At 34.2% G+C, this 16,162-nt stretch overlaps 1 protein-coding gene across 1 annotated transcript in view; it reads right to left on the reverse strand.

The window, feature by feature from the left end:
* Positions 1–2,167: 2,167 nt before the first annotated feature.
* The window catches only part of LOC111052479 (colorectal mutant cancer protein), a 34,196-nt gene continuing 20,201 nt past the window's right edge, over positions 2,168–16,162 (reverse strand). Inside the window, 8 exon segments of the mRNA XM_039426584.1 lie at positions 2,168–2,908; positions 3,508–3,601; positions 5,501–5,637; positions 7,143–7,322; positions 11,333–11,513; positions 14,400–14,528; positions 15,028–15,047; positions 15,049–15,219. Coding sequence (XP_039282518.1) covers positions 2,834–2,908; positions 3,508–3,601; positions 5,501–5,637; positions 7,143–7,322; positions 11,333–11,513; positions 14,400–14,528; positions 15,028–15,047; positions 15,049–15,219 — 987 coding nt within the window. The 3' untranslated portion in view covers positions 2,168–2,833.

The raw sequence follows: 16,162 nt of genomic DNA on the forward strand, positions 1-16,162 counted from the left end.
ATTGGAGCGATACAGTAATAGTTATAAGGAGATTCTTCATCTTATATGCTACAAAAACTTATGTGTGTGAATGCTAACAGGATCCTATATCATTGTGATTCATTTATTTATTCTTCGATGACGGTATTCTATTTATCCATCATTCATTTAGGAGTCAGTTATACGAATACAGCTAACCGTAAGATGTGCATACATTTGACAAGCGTAGTACGGTTTATGTTAGAAATAATGTATGTCTAGTGTGTGAACACCTATAGTGAGGTGCACGTTATAATGGAGAAAGATAGGAGGAAAACGTTGCCGAGCCTCTGTCATATCAATGCCTTCTATAGAAGGCAGCAGATACAGGTTTATTGATGTAATATTAACTGTTCATTCTTGTGATCAATTATATTTTATCAAGCAATAATTATAATATTCTATAATGAATTTACGTAATTAAGATGAAATACCTATATTGTTAATTAATCATTGATTCTACAAAGTTGGAAAGACGATCTGACAACAGAGCAAAGCGAGAAAGAGATAGCACTAACCGCTTTGTTGAATGATAGACAATGATAGCAATATCATTTCTAATCAAACACTGCCATTATAACGTGGACTTCACTATAGTGTTCTTCATCACATAGTATAAAAAGTTGATTCTAGAAACAGGTTATTCTTGAGCCACGTTTACACCAGAGTTGTAAACTGGGATTTCAAAAAAAATCGACAAATTTGTCGCTAATTTCTTAAAAAGTACAGCAACATTCAAATTGTTTTCTACAGAAGAAGAAAAATGACAACACATTTTGTTGACAACTCTGGTATAGACGTGGCCTTCAGTCATAGTCAAGATCTTACATCACAAGTCAGAAACTAATACTTTGATAGGAGTAGATCTAAGAAAATTCTACAATATATTTCTTCTAATTTCTACATCCCAACTTAAACTATTGGCAAATAACCGAACTTTCTTATGAACTTCCTTCACTTTTACAATAGTGAATTTATGCATAGTTTCCATAAGTTAACCATAAAGTTTATCTATAATTAAGGCTGTGCAAAGGCTAAGAATAAACTTTCTACTGGTGATATTTTTAAAAGTTTTTCGATTTGTATATCATCAAGCTATCAAAATGGAAAAGTTTTCTCAGGAAATAGTATATTTCGCACCTAGAGCAGAAAATGAGATTTTTCCAGCTCGAAATCGGTTTTCAAGTCCGAGGCCGTAGGCCGAGGACTAGAAAAGATTGAGAGCTGGAAAAACATTTTTGCCCGTGGTGCGAACGATATTTTTCGCCACACTACAGGTATTGCTGAAAAAATAAATAAAGAATACAAAATAAAGAATACTCGTTAAGCTATCGTACCTATCTCTTGATTTTAGTGGTAGAAGATTTGCAGTCAGGATTTCAGATTCTTTTAAAATTTCACTTGGAATACCACAGTCATCTTCAAGCATTTTTGAAAATTCGGAATGCACTGATCAACAATAAATAATTGAATAAAACTGGTTGCGAAGCGAATTAGTTTGATTCGAAACTGGAACTAAAATCATGACGACTTCAGCTTATTATGAAAGTGGACACTCGCCCGATCTAGCGGATGACTTATTAATAATAATTAGCGCGTTGTTTCCAGCCATAAGCGGCTGGAAAGAGACAACTTTCTGGCCTAGACCGGAAAAGAAACCCTTTTCTGACGTCGTCTGCAAACAAGGTCTTTCAGATCTACGTAGGGACTGGAAAACAGCTGCTTTCTGTGCAGTGTGGCGAAAAAGTTTTTTCTGATCATTACTTTTTGAGATATGAGCGCCTAGAGTTTAAATTTTTGGGACAGGACATTTCAAATTCGCTAAGAGACAAATCAATGAGATTAAGAGGATAAATTCTTCATGGTATTGTTGATTGAATAAAACAAGAAAAAACAATTTTAAGAAAGTTATTCAATTTACTAAAATTGACCAAAAATAACTTTTAGTTGTTATTTTTGGTAAATGGAATAATTTTCTCAAAAATTGATATTTGACTAAATATGACCAAAAATAACTTTTGGTTATTATTTTTGGTAAATTGAATAGCTTTCTCAAAAATCGATATTTTCAAATTTTTGTTGTTTTATTCAATCAACAATACCATGAAGAATTTATCCTCTAAATCTCTTACCGAATTTGAAATGTCCTGTCCCAAAAATTCAAACTTTAGGCGCTCATATCACAAACAGTAATGATCGGAAAAAGTGTTTCCTGATAAAACGTTCTCATTTTGATAGCTTGATGATATACACATCGAAAAACTTTGTAAAATATCACCAGTTCAAAGTTTATTTTTAGCATTTGCACAGCCTTAAACGATCCTGTACGTTCTTTACTAATGATTCAGGAATCAGGTTATTCTAATGAAATCATAAATAATTAAGTCAGCAAATAACAGCTCACATAAAAAAGAGAAGTAGTTATCTCCTCTTTGCTAATACAGTGACATTAGTAGTTCTAAAGAGGCTAATAACTAGCCTAAACTACTTTGGACTAGCAGGTAACCCGTGCTTTGCAAGGGTCTGTTCAAAGCTCAAACTGAAAACTAGACCTACTGAAGTCTTGAAGAATTTTAAAAAGGGCCTTTAACCCTCATCGGTAAATTAAGAATCTTAATTAAAAATTTGACTAACTTAAAACGTTGAAGAATTTAAAAAGAACGTATAACCATCCCGGATAAATTAAAAATCTATAAGCAAAATTTCAAGTTAATCAGTCCAGCAGTTCATAAATGATGATGCGTCATTCGTGTTTTTCCTATCCCGTACATGTATAAGCCGATTCTTCCCTTTATTGATGAGATTATAGATGAGACTAGCTGGAACCATGACTAGACGAGTGACGGCTTGTGTCCAACATCTGCGCTAGCCTTTGTCTGAAGGCATGTACCTGCAAAATAATTCATCAGTCATTAGCCATTGGTGGATGATGATTAAATAATAACTATATTTTTCATATAATTACTAGTACTCTTTAAATTTTGCAAACACAGCCAAAGAATCATCGAGTAGCCCAGTACAAATTAATAAAAGTAAGCTATTCTAATTATTCATTAATTAGCCTCAATGTTATGATGACCTTATGATAATAATAATATTCGTATGGCTTTTATTGGTGGGGAGTACCTGACGGAAGTTCCAACTCGCCTGAATATATCATTTGAGCCGTCAATGGGCCTTACAACTGTCATACTTCAGCCTGGACCGAAAGTTTAACATGCCCATCCGATAACACAAATTGGAATGACCTTATGATAGCATTAGATAATTCAGATAATAAATGAAGATGAATTAGACATTAGTATTATAATAATAGCATAGTATTACTTGGTCCAAATTTATAAGTTATTTACAAAAATGGCTATATCATGAAGTCTGTTCGCTCCATTCATACATTTGAAATTATAAGCTGAATTGTCTCAGTGACAAAATCTATATTATTATTTCAGAATACAAATTCTCCTTCTACTTTCTAATTTGTAATATTACCTGTGAATGCCGCCCCACCCTATCCAGCACATGAGCTTCCAGTCTCTGCGGTTTCGGCTCAGGTTTGGGCCTGCTTCTTTCCTGATTATGCATACTGGAACAAGAATAAATTTAAGAAAAAATCGGCTTATACATGTATGGGATACACGATTGACGCATCATCACGTCTGAACTATTCAACTCATTAACTAACAATTTTACATAAAGATGTGCAAAGAACAGGTTATCTGCTAGTCTATCGATCTACCTATAATAAGATAAAGAAAAGAATTGGCTTGTACGGGTAGTAGATATACAAATGACGCGTCACCACGTCTGAACTACTGGACTAATTAATTTGCAATTTTGAATATAGATTCTTAATTCACCGAGGTTGGTTATAGGCCTATTCTAAATTATTCAAGATTTCAGTAGGTCGTCAAGATTTCAGTCTGTCAAATATTTAATTATTATACCTTTGCGGAGCACTTGTTACCTGCTCGTCTATGATATAATAGAGAGAAGAATTGGCTTATACATGTACGGGATAGGAAATTCACGAATGACGCATCATCACGTCTGAACTACTGAACTGATCAACAAGAAATTTTGCATAATATAAATTCTTAATTTACCGAGGATGTTTAAAGGCTTATTTTAAATTCAACAGTGTAAGTAGATATCCCAAGGTATAGGGAGTTTATGTCGTAACTTTTATTGTAGTCCACGTAGTTCTTTCCCTTGAAGCTGTGTGACACTGGTAGTCTCTCATATTGTGCCGTTCATACTTATTATGCTTATCCTGGAAAAGTGAGATATTTATTGTTCAACATTTCAACACATGATGTATAAGGATTTTAGGTGAGTTTACGTCAAATTTAATAATCACTGTAAGTTGATTTGTTATATTGTTTTGCTAGGTAATTTGTATCCTGATGAAGAAATTAATTATGATATAACCATTTAAACACAATAAACATTAAACTGAGTCAATTTTGGTTCTACACTAAACCACGGTAAAAAGATTCACTATCCTTCTCTGTGACTCTACCCAGATCATACTTTTGTGAAAATTCGGAGAAACGAATTTTTTTCAAATGAGTGTCACAATATTTGTTTCTTTACTCAATTGTACGATTACAGATGATGCAATCATTAAGATAGAGTGAGAGTAACAGAGGCTTAGCCTGCAACAGTATCCATCTCATAGTGCGACCAATCAGGAGAGAGTAGGCGGAGTTGGAAATATGACAAAACACTCTCGGTCTCAGTCAACACCGTATTGCGCATGCGCTAGTAACGGTTTTTTCCGTTTTATCATAGAGAAACAATAGCATAAGTAGATATCCCATGATATAGGGAGTTTATGTCGTAGCTTTTATTGTTATCTCAAGCCGATAGTCCACGTAGTTCTTTCACTTGAAGCTGTGTGACACTGGTAGTCTCTCTTATTGTCCCGTTCATACAGTCTCACCCCAACAAAACAGTAAAAATCGACAATAATCGACAGTAATCGGCTTGAGATAACAGTAAAAGTTGCGACATGTACTCATTATACCATGGGATATCTACTTACGCTATTGTTTCTCTATGGTTGTATTTAATTTTCAAGTATTTAATATTAGATTCTAGTGGAGCATGGGCTACCTACTAGTCTGTAATGAAGGAAGAAGGAGTTGGCTTGACAAGTAGATGATAGGAAATTCACGAATGACGCATCATCACGTCTCAATTACTCAACTGATTAACATGAAATTTTGCATAAAGATTCTCAATTTCCAAGAATCATTATTGGTTTAATTGTTCAATATTTCAGTAGGTCAAGTTTCTAGTTTGTCTAAATTCAATCTATTTGTGCTTTGAACAGACCCTTGTGGAGCACGAGTTACTTGCTAGTCATTCATAAAAGTCTAACGAAATTAAAACAGATGAAAAAAGAAGACATCAAATTCGAATATCTGATACGCCTATTCTTCACACACTACCAAACAAATGAATCGTGCTATAATATTACCTGTTGGATGATTGTGAATCGGATCTTTGTCGAAGATCTAGATTTTGGTGAGGGAGTCCTCGATCCGCGGACCTTTCGCCAGAATGCTTGGAACGACTTCTCATGTGCGGTCTGCTGTCCCTGTCTGCGAATTTCTTCTGTAAATGAAACAAATCACAAATTAAATTTGTTGAAATTATAGTAGGATAACAGTAAATCGAAAGATTTGTTGTAATAAAATGTTAGAAATCTTGTCTAATAGTGTAAGTCTATAGTGAGGTCTACGTTATAATGGCAGTGTTTGTTTGGCAATGGTATTGCTATCCTTGTCTATCATCCAACAAAGCAGATAACGCTATCTCTTTCTCGTTTTGCTCTGTTGCCAGATCGTCTTTCAACAATGTAGAATTGATAATTAATTAACAAAATATTTCATCTTAATTATGTAAATTCATTATGAAATTATTAAAAAATATTATTTATTACTTAATGGAATATAAATGATTATTTTAAATGAGAATGAACAATTAATATTACATCAATAAACCTGTATCAGCTACCGTCTGTAGAAGGCATTGACAAGACAGAGAGGTTCGGCAACGTGTTTCTCCTATATTTCTCCACTGCCATTATAATGTGGACCTCTCTATAGTAATAGTAACCCTTGAAGATTTCCACACGGAATAATGAAAAATGCAATATTCATTCTTGATATTTTCTGCCTTGATGTACTATAAATAAACTGGCTAGGTGTGCTGCCATAATATTGAGTTTCATTCTACTTGAGCCAGTTTTCTAGGACACTTATTAAATCTAATGAACCATTAAGCCTATAGATTTATATATATATATATATATATATATATATATATATATAATATATATATATATATATATATAATAAAGATTTTTACGGAGTGATCCGTGGATAGAGTGTTTGCGTAGCAGCATGGAGATCCCGGGTTCTCAAACCCTCTCAATACCAAAAGTTTTTTAACCAGATCACTCCCGTCTTATCGGATGGGAACGTTAAACTGTCGGTCCCGGCTGAAGTATGACAGTCGTAAGGCCCGTTGACGGCTTAAATTATATATTCTGGCGGTGGGACCTTCCCGCAAGGGACTCCCCCACTAACAAAAGCCATACGAATTTACTTTTTACTTTATATAGATTCAATAGTCCATTAGTTCTTGGAATCCGAGCATCCATCTGATTCATTCGGGAAATACTCTATAGGGAGATACACATTATAGAGTAAGTAGAGATGATAGGACGACATTAATTCCACATCAATTTTTCCACCGCCGATAGACATATCACCGTATGATAGATCGCTGTGTTATCCCTTTATATCTGTTGGAGCCGGTTGCACAAAAACATGTTTAATGTTAACCGTCATTAATTCCACGAGAGACAATCAGAGAAGCCGTCTTATCAAAAAGGCCTTCTCTGATTGGTTCTCGTGAAATTAATCACTGTTAAAATTTAACCATCTTTTATCATGTCTTGATAATAATGATCGATTATAAATATTGACGCAGGGAAACCATACATTTTGAAACAGATTTCTTGATATGGCGTTGGAAAGATGTGATTCGGCGTTCAAAGCCTGTTATGGGTGGTGCAAGGAACGGAACATTTTGAAATGCCTTTTCTGGCTCACCTCGTAAGCAGCAGCTTCCTTGAGCGTGCGCAGATGCTGTACAGTGGCCTGACCAGACTGACCCTGCTGTTGACTCTCCAAAATGGCCGCCAGTCTCTGCTCAAGCGCCTCCTTCTCCTTCTCCAGCTGATAGACGCTAGCATTCAAGTCTGCCTTCTCCTCTCTCATTGACATTACCTCCTACACACAACAAATTACTAATTAGAAATTATTCATTCATCAATACATCAATACAATCACAAATCATTCATTCAAGACTGGAAGAGAGCAGCAGGTATATTATATTTCATCTATGCTTTTATAGAGACAGGTCAAATTATAAACGAGAAATTGACGGCCGGTTTCCGAGCTCGTGATTTAGCTAAGTTCTAGACTTTAAACAGCTGGAGTCACAAAATTGGCTTCCCGAAACGGGGCGTAGTCGTAGTTTTTATGATAATCTTCATTTTTCATTTCTATAATTGGAAACGTTTTTCCTTGACGAAACTTTACACGATTTTCTCGACTTCCATGATAACGTGGACCTCACTATAGCCCAAAACTACTCTTATTCAACAATTTAGCATTATAATCTGAATAGAACAAGTTGAGTCTTCTGCAAATAACAAATTGTGCTGAATAATTGCAAAATTTCCATGCAAGCTCATAATATGACTAGATAAGATAATATATAAATTTATTCAACACAGCATATTTCTTATTATGTTCTGCATAATCAAACTTCAAATTTTTGCCAACCTATACCTCACACAAATTTGGAGCTGTATGAAGATATATATATAGTGAGGTCCACGTTATAATGGCAGTGTCTGATTAGCAATGGTATTGCTATCCTTGTCTATAATTCAACAAAGCGGATAGCGCTATCTCTTTCTCGCTTTGCTCTGTTGCCAGATCGTATTTTAACAATGTAGAATGAATAATTAATCGACAAAATATTTAATCTAAATCATGATAATTAATTATGAAAAAAATATAGTTTATTGCTTAATAAAATATAAATGATTATTTTAAACGAGAATGAACAGTTAATATTACATCAATAAACCTGTATCAGCTACCATCTATAGAAGGCATTGACAAGACGGTGGATCGGCAACTTTGTTCTTCTATCTTTCTCCACTGCCATTGTAATGTGGACCTCACTATAGATCTAGATCTATAGATATAGATCAAGGCAGCACTAGGAGTGCATAGAAGGTACCCTAGCCAGCAACTTTTTATGGAGTTCGGAGTTCTGTCAGTTAGGCAACTGTATATCAGAAATCTTGTTAAATATATCAGCAACCATATACATCTTTTTACACCTCATTCAACTAATTATAGTTTTAGATCAGTAAATAGATGCTTTGTTCCTCGAACAGATCTAACTATATGCAGAAGACAATTCAACTATACAACAAAAAAGCTTATTAATTTTATGCCAGAACATTTCATTGCAGGAAAACCTACAAAAGCACTTAAATTAAAAATTGATAGCTGGATAAAGACAGAAGATATCATACCTAAAATATTTTAATTTGATGTACATATACTGTCTTCCTCAGTTCCTCTGAATTTATTATTAGTAGGGCTATACTCCCAGATTAATTTTCTCTCTCTGAGTTTAAGTTTTATTTTTTGTGTCATGTGTACTGTATTGTATTGTTTTTCTAATTCTCTCTTTGCTTACAAAAGGAATTGCATATATGCTACAAATGAATTACATTATGTTACTAAATGTATTACATATGTACAGTGAATTGTAGATTAATAATTACATGAATCATCTCTTTTTCTTTTGAGTTTTTGAATTATTATGAATTCATTCTAGTTTTTCTGCTCTCTTAGTATTTCACTCTTAGTACTTCTTCTTTTCGGATTGAAATTTATTTTTTTCTAGTTTTTCATACATTCCATATGTTTCTTTTTCTTTATTATATTTTCTCTATTTTCGACTGAATCTCAAGCCACTAATTATAGCCGACTGATTACTCGTTGCCATCGCTCAAACTACTTAGTTTTGCTGGTAACGCCAATGATAATATTATAATCGATGTTTAAATGGAAAATATTTTAATTTTAAGTTTTTGTAATGTATTATATATGAAAATTTTTATATTTTTCACATTTGTAAAGTTTGTTTAATGATTTTGGCAATAAATATTTCTTTCTAAAAAAAAAAAGATCTACTTTATAAAAATAATTAAGAAAATTTTGTGAAGTGTACAACTACAAGACTTAACCTATTTCGGACTATGTGTAATCATATCTAAATTTGGGAGAGGAATAGCACAAGGTTACCTAATTTTGATGATGTAATTATTGTATGAATCAATCAATGAAGAAAAGATTCCTTATTTCTCAAATGAATTCGTTCAAGTGGCAACTACCATAGAGAAACAATATCGAGAGTATATATCCCCTGGTAAAGGGCGTTTATGTTGTAACTTTTACTGTTATCTCAAGCCGATTACTGTCTATTATTGTCGATTTTACTGTTTTATTGGGGTGAGAGTGCATGAACGGCACAGTATGAGAGATTACGAGCGTCACACAGCTTCACGGGAAAGAACTACGTGGACTATCGGCTTGAGATAACAGTAAAAGTTGCGACATAAACGTCCTATACCATGGGATATCTACTTACGCTATTGTTTATCTATGCAAATACTGAAGCAGTGGTCAATACCTGTACGTTTAACTTATGTTGTTTTTCAAGGCTCACTAGACCCTATTACTCAGTCAATACTCATATACATTAATGCCCCGTTTCACCAACCTTGGTCAAGGCATTTGAACATGGTTAAAGTCTATCAGCTGGTCAAATCAGAAATAATTCGTTCCACCAACACCAGTTAAGTTTAACCACGGTCAAACCAATGGTTAAGTTTGACTGCCGCAGAACGGGCGATCAAATTATTTGAACACGGTCGAAAGACTGGTTCGATCAATTTCCTTGCTTGTTTGTAGGTTACCATATGTTTTTGACGCAATGAAAAATTTCAAATTTTCTAGTGCGATTGAATTTAGTTGTAGTAAGTTATTTATTGGGTTTGTTCTCGGAATATTTTAATTAGTAAATTATTATAGTATAGAAAATAAAGGAAGATTTTGAAAAAGATTTGCTTTACTCTTTTATGACACAGTAGGCCTATATTATTCAATCCTTAGATCAACCTTGCTGCTTCAATATATCTCATTAGAATTGAAATGTTCTTTTGTTCATAAAAAATTGTCAAAAATGATGGTGATTTGTAAATCTCTGTACAAAAGTATTCAATTCATATTTGAAATATTATTATAAATTAATGTAGATGTGTGACTATACAAAACGTCTGTGCCAGGGGCGTATATAAGAAGGGGGCCCAGGGGGCCTGCCCCGAAATAATGAATATGAGAAAAAATCAGTACAGTAATTACAGAAAAAGGTACAGTAATCTGAATTTTTGTCAGTAAATTACCCTCTGAATATGAGCAGCGAAACTGATATTAAGTATCATGGGGTGTTACTATATTACAAAATTTAATTTGAATTTTCGTTTAATAATAATTATTAATTCATTAGCATTTGAAAAATTGCAATATCTCAGTAATTTTCATCCATAAAAATCATATGTAGCCAATAACAAGCCAGCAAACATGTTGGCCAACTTCAGAAAAGTACAGCTACAAGAGTTGACCATGTTCAGATTTGACCGACGGAGTTTTGATCAATCCCGAGGTTGGTGGAACAGTTGTATGTTTGAACGAGTGATCAAATTTTGACTATGGTCTAATTGACCATGGCTAGGCTATATTTGATCAAGGTTGGTGAAACCGGGCATAAGTATAAAGCTGCGTACACATATTCGCGCTTCCAACCCGCACCGAGCACGCTCCTCCCTCGTACCGCCCTCGTACCACCATCGAACCACAGTCGCTCCGCTCGCGCACCCATCATGAACGTTACGGAAGATGTTAGCTCTTCTCGCGTTCCACTGTTGCTCCCCGGTCGATCATCAATCGCTCTGCTGGAGTGACGTTCGGTTGCGGAGCAGAGCGAAAGTTTGTACGCACCTTAATGTTCTTTTTTGAGGTTCAACTGTTCCTAGTGTCTACAACAAGTATAATATTATTTTTTCTGGTTCACTTGACGAAAGTGTCAGAACAACCACATCTACACAAAATGTGGGTTTTTTTTTGAAGGCTAATTTGACTCAAGTACCAACCTGCATAAGCACGGCAGTCTCCAAATCCAACTTGCGCGCTCTGGCGGGAGAGCACAGAAGCAGTGCCTGTGAGGGCGGCTCGTAATAGCTCTCCAACTGAACGACGGCGCCTTCAATGGTACCTCGTTCACGACGTAGTTCTTCTATGACCGTTCTCAACTCGTCTCTCTCCTTTTCAGTCCTGCAAAACACAATTTCAATTCAATCATTCATAGTTCAATTATTGATTCAATGATACACAATTATTTTTTTAATGTTTGTTTGTTTTCAATAGTTTCCTAGAGACTCTTATCAGAGTATAGGAATTGTCAGAATTTATAACACAAGGAATCTGCGAATTGCGCCCAGAGGTCAGAATGTGTTTGGGCACTCACAGATTGAACGTAACCAAGTGAACGTCCGTGACGTCATCACGAGTGTTGCCATTTCGCTCTCACTAGCAGTCGACATTACGTTCCCCGACTGAAGGAGCGAAATTCAAATTCAATTCAAAAAGTAGGGTTTTTCCATCTAAATTTTAATTTTTCACAGCATTTTCTGACTTAAAATGTTATTTTCAAGTGAGTGGACAAAAAAATATACGATATTGGACAAAAAAAATATACGATATTGAAGATAGCTTATTAAGCAAATACCTTATAAATGAGGAAGTTGGTGGTTGAACGAGCGTTTGCTCACTCAAAATAAAATTAGAAAAAGATATTAGTAACTCCTGAAGGTGTAATTTCTCCAGCAACATGGCTAGAGCAATCAAATTATTCATAAATCCATCAGATTCTCAACACAAATTATTAATTTGAACCATTATACAGATTGAGTTCGTTGTTCAAAAAAATTGTTTCACTCCTTCATATTTTTTTAGAGAATTACAGAAAGAACTAGACTCCATTACAAAAATTATCATTATATCTTAATCATGGGGTTTTATCACTCCATTCTTTATTAATTTTTATAAATAAAGGAAAAATTTGTCTCACTCCATATTTTTTTTAGAGAATTACAGAAAGAACTAGACTCCATTACAACAATGATCTTGATATCTTAATCATGGGGTTTTATCACTCCATTCTTCATTAATTTTTATAAATAAAGGAAAAATTTTGACTCACTCCATATTTTTTTTAGAAAATTACAGATAGAACTAGACTCCATTACAAAAATTATCATGATATCTTAATCATGGTGTTCTAACACTCCATTTTTTATTCTTTTTTATAAAAAAAGAAATTACGCAACCGAATGCTGCACAATTCAAATCAACCGCCGATTCAATCAAGCCTTAAACTATACAATGAAAAATGCAGGCGAGCGAAGCCAGCCTGCTGTTCTTATTTCTTGATAATTTAGCAGGAGGTCTGGGTTGAACGGATAAGGCGGATAGGGAGGAATGGTCGTTATAAAGCAGATGGTTATCGAAAATCATATACACCGTTATCTCTTCGACAGAGAGAGAGTGAGAGCGGGACAAATAATGGGACTGGCAGTGATGACGTCACTACGTGAACAGTGTAGGCCTACTTGTGTAAGGAAGCCATGTTTCACTCTTATTTGACCGCTGGGCGCAACTTGTGTATGTCCATAACACACATACGGTAACACAAAAAAGAAGAAAATCACACAAACTCTCTACACACAAACTCTGCCCTGGTATAGAACACTCCAACCATCAATAAGCTCTTTAACTCCTTCTCAAAAACATGAACAACATCACAATTTTTCAAATTAGTTGGGTGCTTTCTAATAAATTTAAGGGCCATATATGTTGGCTGTTTTCAAAAGAACTGTTCTATGATAAAGTGAAGCATAGTCTCCTCTATTTCTTGTGTAACATATCTAAGTGTATCAGAATAATGAATGTAGGAGGAACAAATGGCACATGCCTAATGGATCTGACTTTTTACAAAGTATTGATTATTGACTTTGTAATTGTAATAATTGACTTTGCCTTCAATCACTATCATTTGTTTGTTTTATTCTAATTTATATTTTAGATTGTGATTTGGTGTCGAAATTTGAATGGACATAACCTATAATATATGGACAATTTAAAACTAAATTAGGAAATTGAAGAAGTTTTAGGCAATAGCCTGTTTTTTCTTTTCCGATTCTTGTATTTTATTTTTGCTAACCTTATAAATAAATAAATAAATAAATATCCTCACGGAAGCCGCCTGCACACAGGTATATTAGTAGCGTCAACAAAGCGTCCACTAGCTGTTGTGAGAACACGGAATTGAAAAGTCATGTACATTGAAGTTCTGGAAATTTCCAATTCCGCGTTACCGTAGTAGCAAGTGGCCACCATAATGTCCCTGTGTGTGCAGCGTGCTTAAGGATCACATCACAGTTCTTCAACTGCTGTTTCAAGTGGCCTCTCTTTTTTTCACTCCAACGAAACAGAATTTCGTAACTTTTATTTCAATTATTCAATTATTATTAAGCCTACAATTCCTTTTCATTTTCTGTAATTAATTACTATCCTACTATGCAGAGCACAACACTTTTTACCTTGAATTTTCTACCACTAATTTCGATTTTTTGTCTTTTTCTACAATGTGATTGATTGAAAGTATATTCATGTCAGACACAAAACTCAAAATCTTGAGTAAAAGTGTATACATTTTTGGTCTTGAAATTTTGGCGATTATTTATGAAGGTAACTTGGACATTGTTTCTAGAGCACTTATTATATCTAATGGAACATTAAATCTAGAAGTTTCTGATCCATTGAATTTAATAAGTGTCCTAGAAACCGGGTCTTAATCTTATTACAGCCAACATAATTCTCTCGTAGTTCACAATAGAAACTGTTTCGAACTAAGGCTGTCATTTGTAATTATTTCATGATTTGTACTAATAGTAATAAATGAATAAGGAGTCTAAGAACTATAATAGCTCATAGTAAAATATCAGAATTTCAAGTAAAATTTTCATATATTGAAAACTATGTGGGTGGGTTTAGTTTAAGATTGAACAATATGTGAGTATTTAATTATGTATTCAAACTCAATAATCTTTTTCAAACCAAAATTAATGGTCGAATTTGTCAATTATTGTTTATACTCACTTTTGATTGTCTTCTTTTGACAGGCTGTCAAGCAGCTCCTCATAAGCGTCCAGCATCCTATCACAACAGCTTAGAGCCAGCTGGAGAGCCACTAAATTCGACTCGTACTTCCCCACCAGCTGCGTTAACCTGAAAGTATAATGCAATTATATATGAACATAATTTTGAAATTAATTAATCTGATAGATTCAAAATTATTTGTAGTACATACATTTTTGGACTCAAAATAGTATGTGAATCAAGTTATCATTTACATAACCTCTACACTGTGTATACCAAATTAAGGTTTAAAGCAGTTTTGGGCGAATGCCTGTTGTTTTTTTACCTGCATTGTATCTATTGTCTATGAATAAATGAATGGATGAATTAACATAACCTAAAAGGTTCTGTTCAATTAGGCTTTAAAGATAAAAGAAAAGGTTAGGGAGATTGAGTATTGGCTTCTAAATGGGAATACGTCAATATTATTTGAAATGAGTGATAATTTTAAAAAATAAACACAAATAACAAAAATTGAAATACTCACACTTTTGAGATATCGCACTCACGACCTATGGTTACACTATGCAACAAAACTTCTAAACTATGTAATAAAATAGATAGCTGATGATAAATTATTATAGCTAACCTCTCACAATGCGATTTAGTTTTCCTCCAGTGTGATTTGCAATAGAGTATTGAGCGCCCGTGTATGCTCGAGTCTGCTGGTAAGTTTTTCAGTTTCGATTTCGAATTTCCTCAGGTCGGTGCCCATTTCCAGCAAATCACACTGCTCCTGTAGACCAGACACCAAGTGCTCGGCCACTTCTGTGTGCGAAACCTGCAACAATTTCAACTCTTTCATCATTCTTCACTTTCCTAAGTTCTATCATAGATAAACGATCGGATAAGAATATATCCCATGGTATAGGACGTTCAATGGTCTCCAACCAGCAACCATTGATCCGAGGCGCGCGTGCTAGCAATTTCGCTACGGAGTCACTTTACTATGATAATTGTTATTAAGAATAGTGTTATCATTATTAAATTGTAATATTCATAATAGTATGTCAATTTTTACACTGACCGATTTTCTAGTAAATATAACTGTAATTGTCGGTGATTGACATTTATCGGCCGATACTTGTCTCTGATTGGTTAATTCTCACCAACAGCTGATTCTCAGCCAATCGAAGGGCATTTCTCAGTGACGACCGACAATTATTGAAAAGTGTGAAAAAGGCCAATTTAGATCACATCAAAGTCTGGAAAAGGATTGTAATTGTAATTAAAAATAGTGTTATTATTAAATTGTCTCAACATTCAAAATAGTATCATTGTCAAAAGTTGAACCAAATCAATGACCATTTTTTACACTGACCGATTGTCAGTAAATAAATATAATTATAATTTGTCGGTGATTAACATTTATCGGCCGACACTCAGAATTGTCCCTGATTGGTCAATTCTCACCAACAGCGATTCTCAGCCAATAGGAGGACATTCAATCAATCAATCAATAGTTTATTATTCCTTCATACAAGGCATACATGAATGTATATTATTTCTGAGTGTCGGCCGACAATCGGTAAGTGTGAAAACGGCCAAATTAGATCACAGTAAAGTCTGAGAAAGGGTTTGTAATTGTTATTAAAAATAGTATTGGGTCATCATTATTAAATTTTCAAAATATTATCATTGTCAAAAGTTGAACTACATCAATGGCCATTTTTCCACTGACCGATTGTCAGGAAATATAAATTATAATTGTCTGTGAATGACAT

Source organism: Nilaparvata lugens, chromosome 4 (assembly GCF_014356525.2).
Source record: "Nilaparvata lugens isolate BPH chromosome 4, ASM1435652v1, whole genome shotgun sequence".
In the NCBI taxonomy this organism is placed as follows: domain Eukaryota; kingdom Metazoa; phylum Arthropoda; class Insecta; order Hemiptera; family Delphacidae; genus Nilaparvata; species Nilaparvata lugens.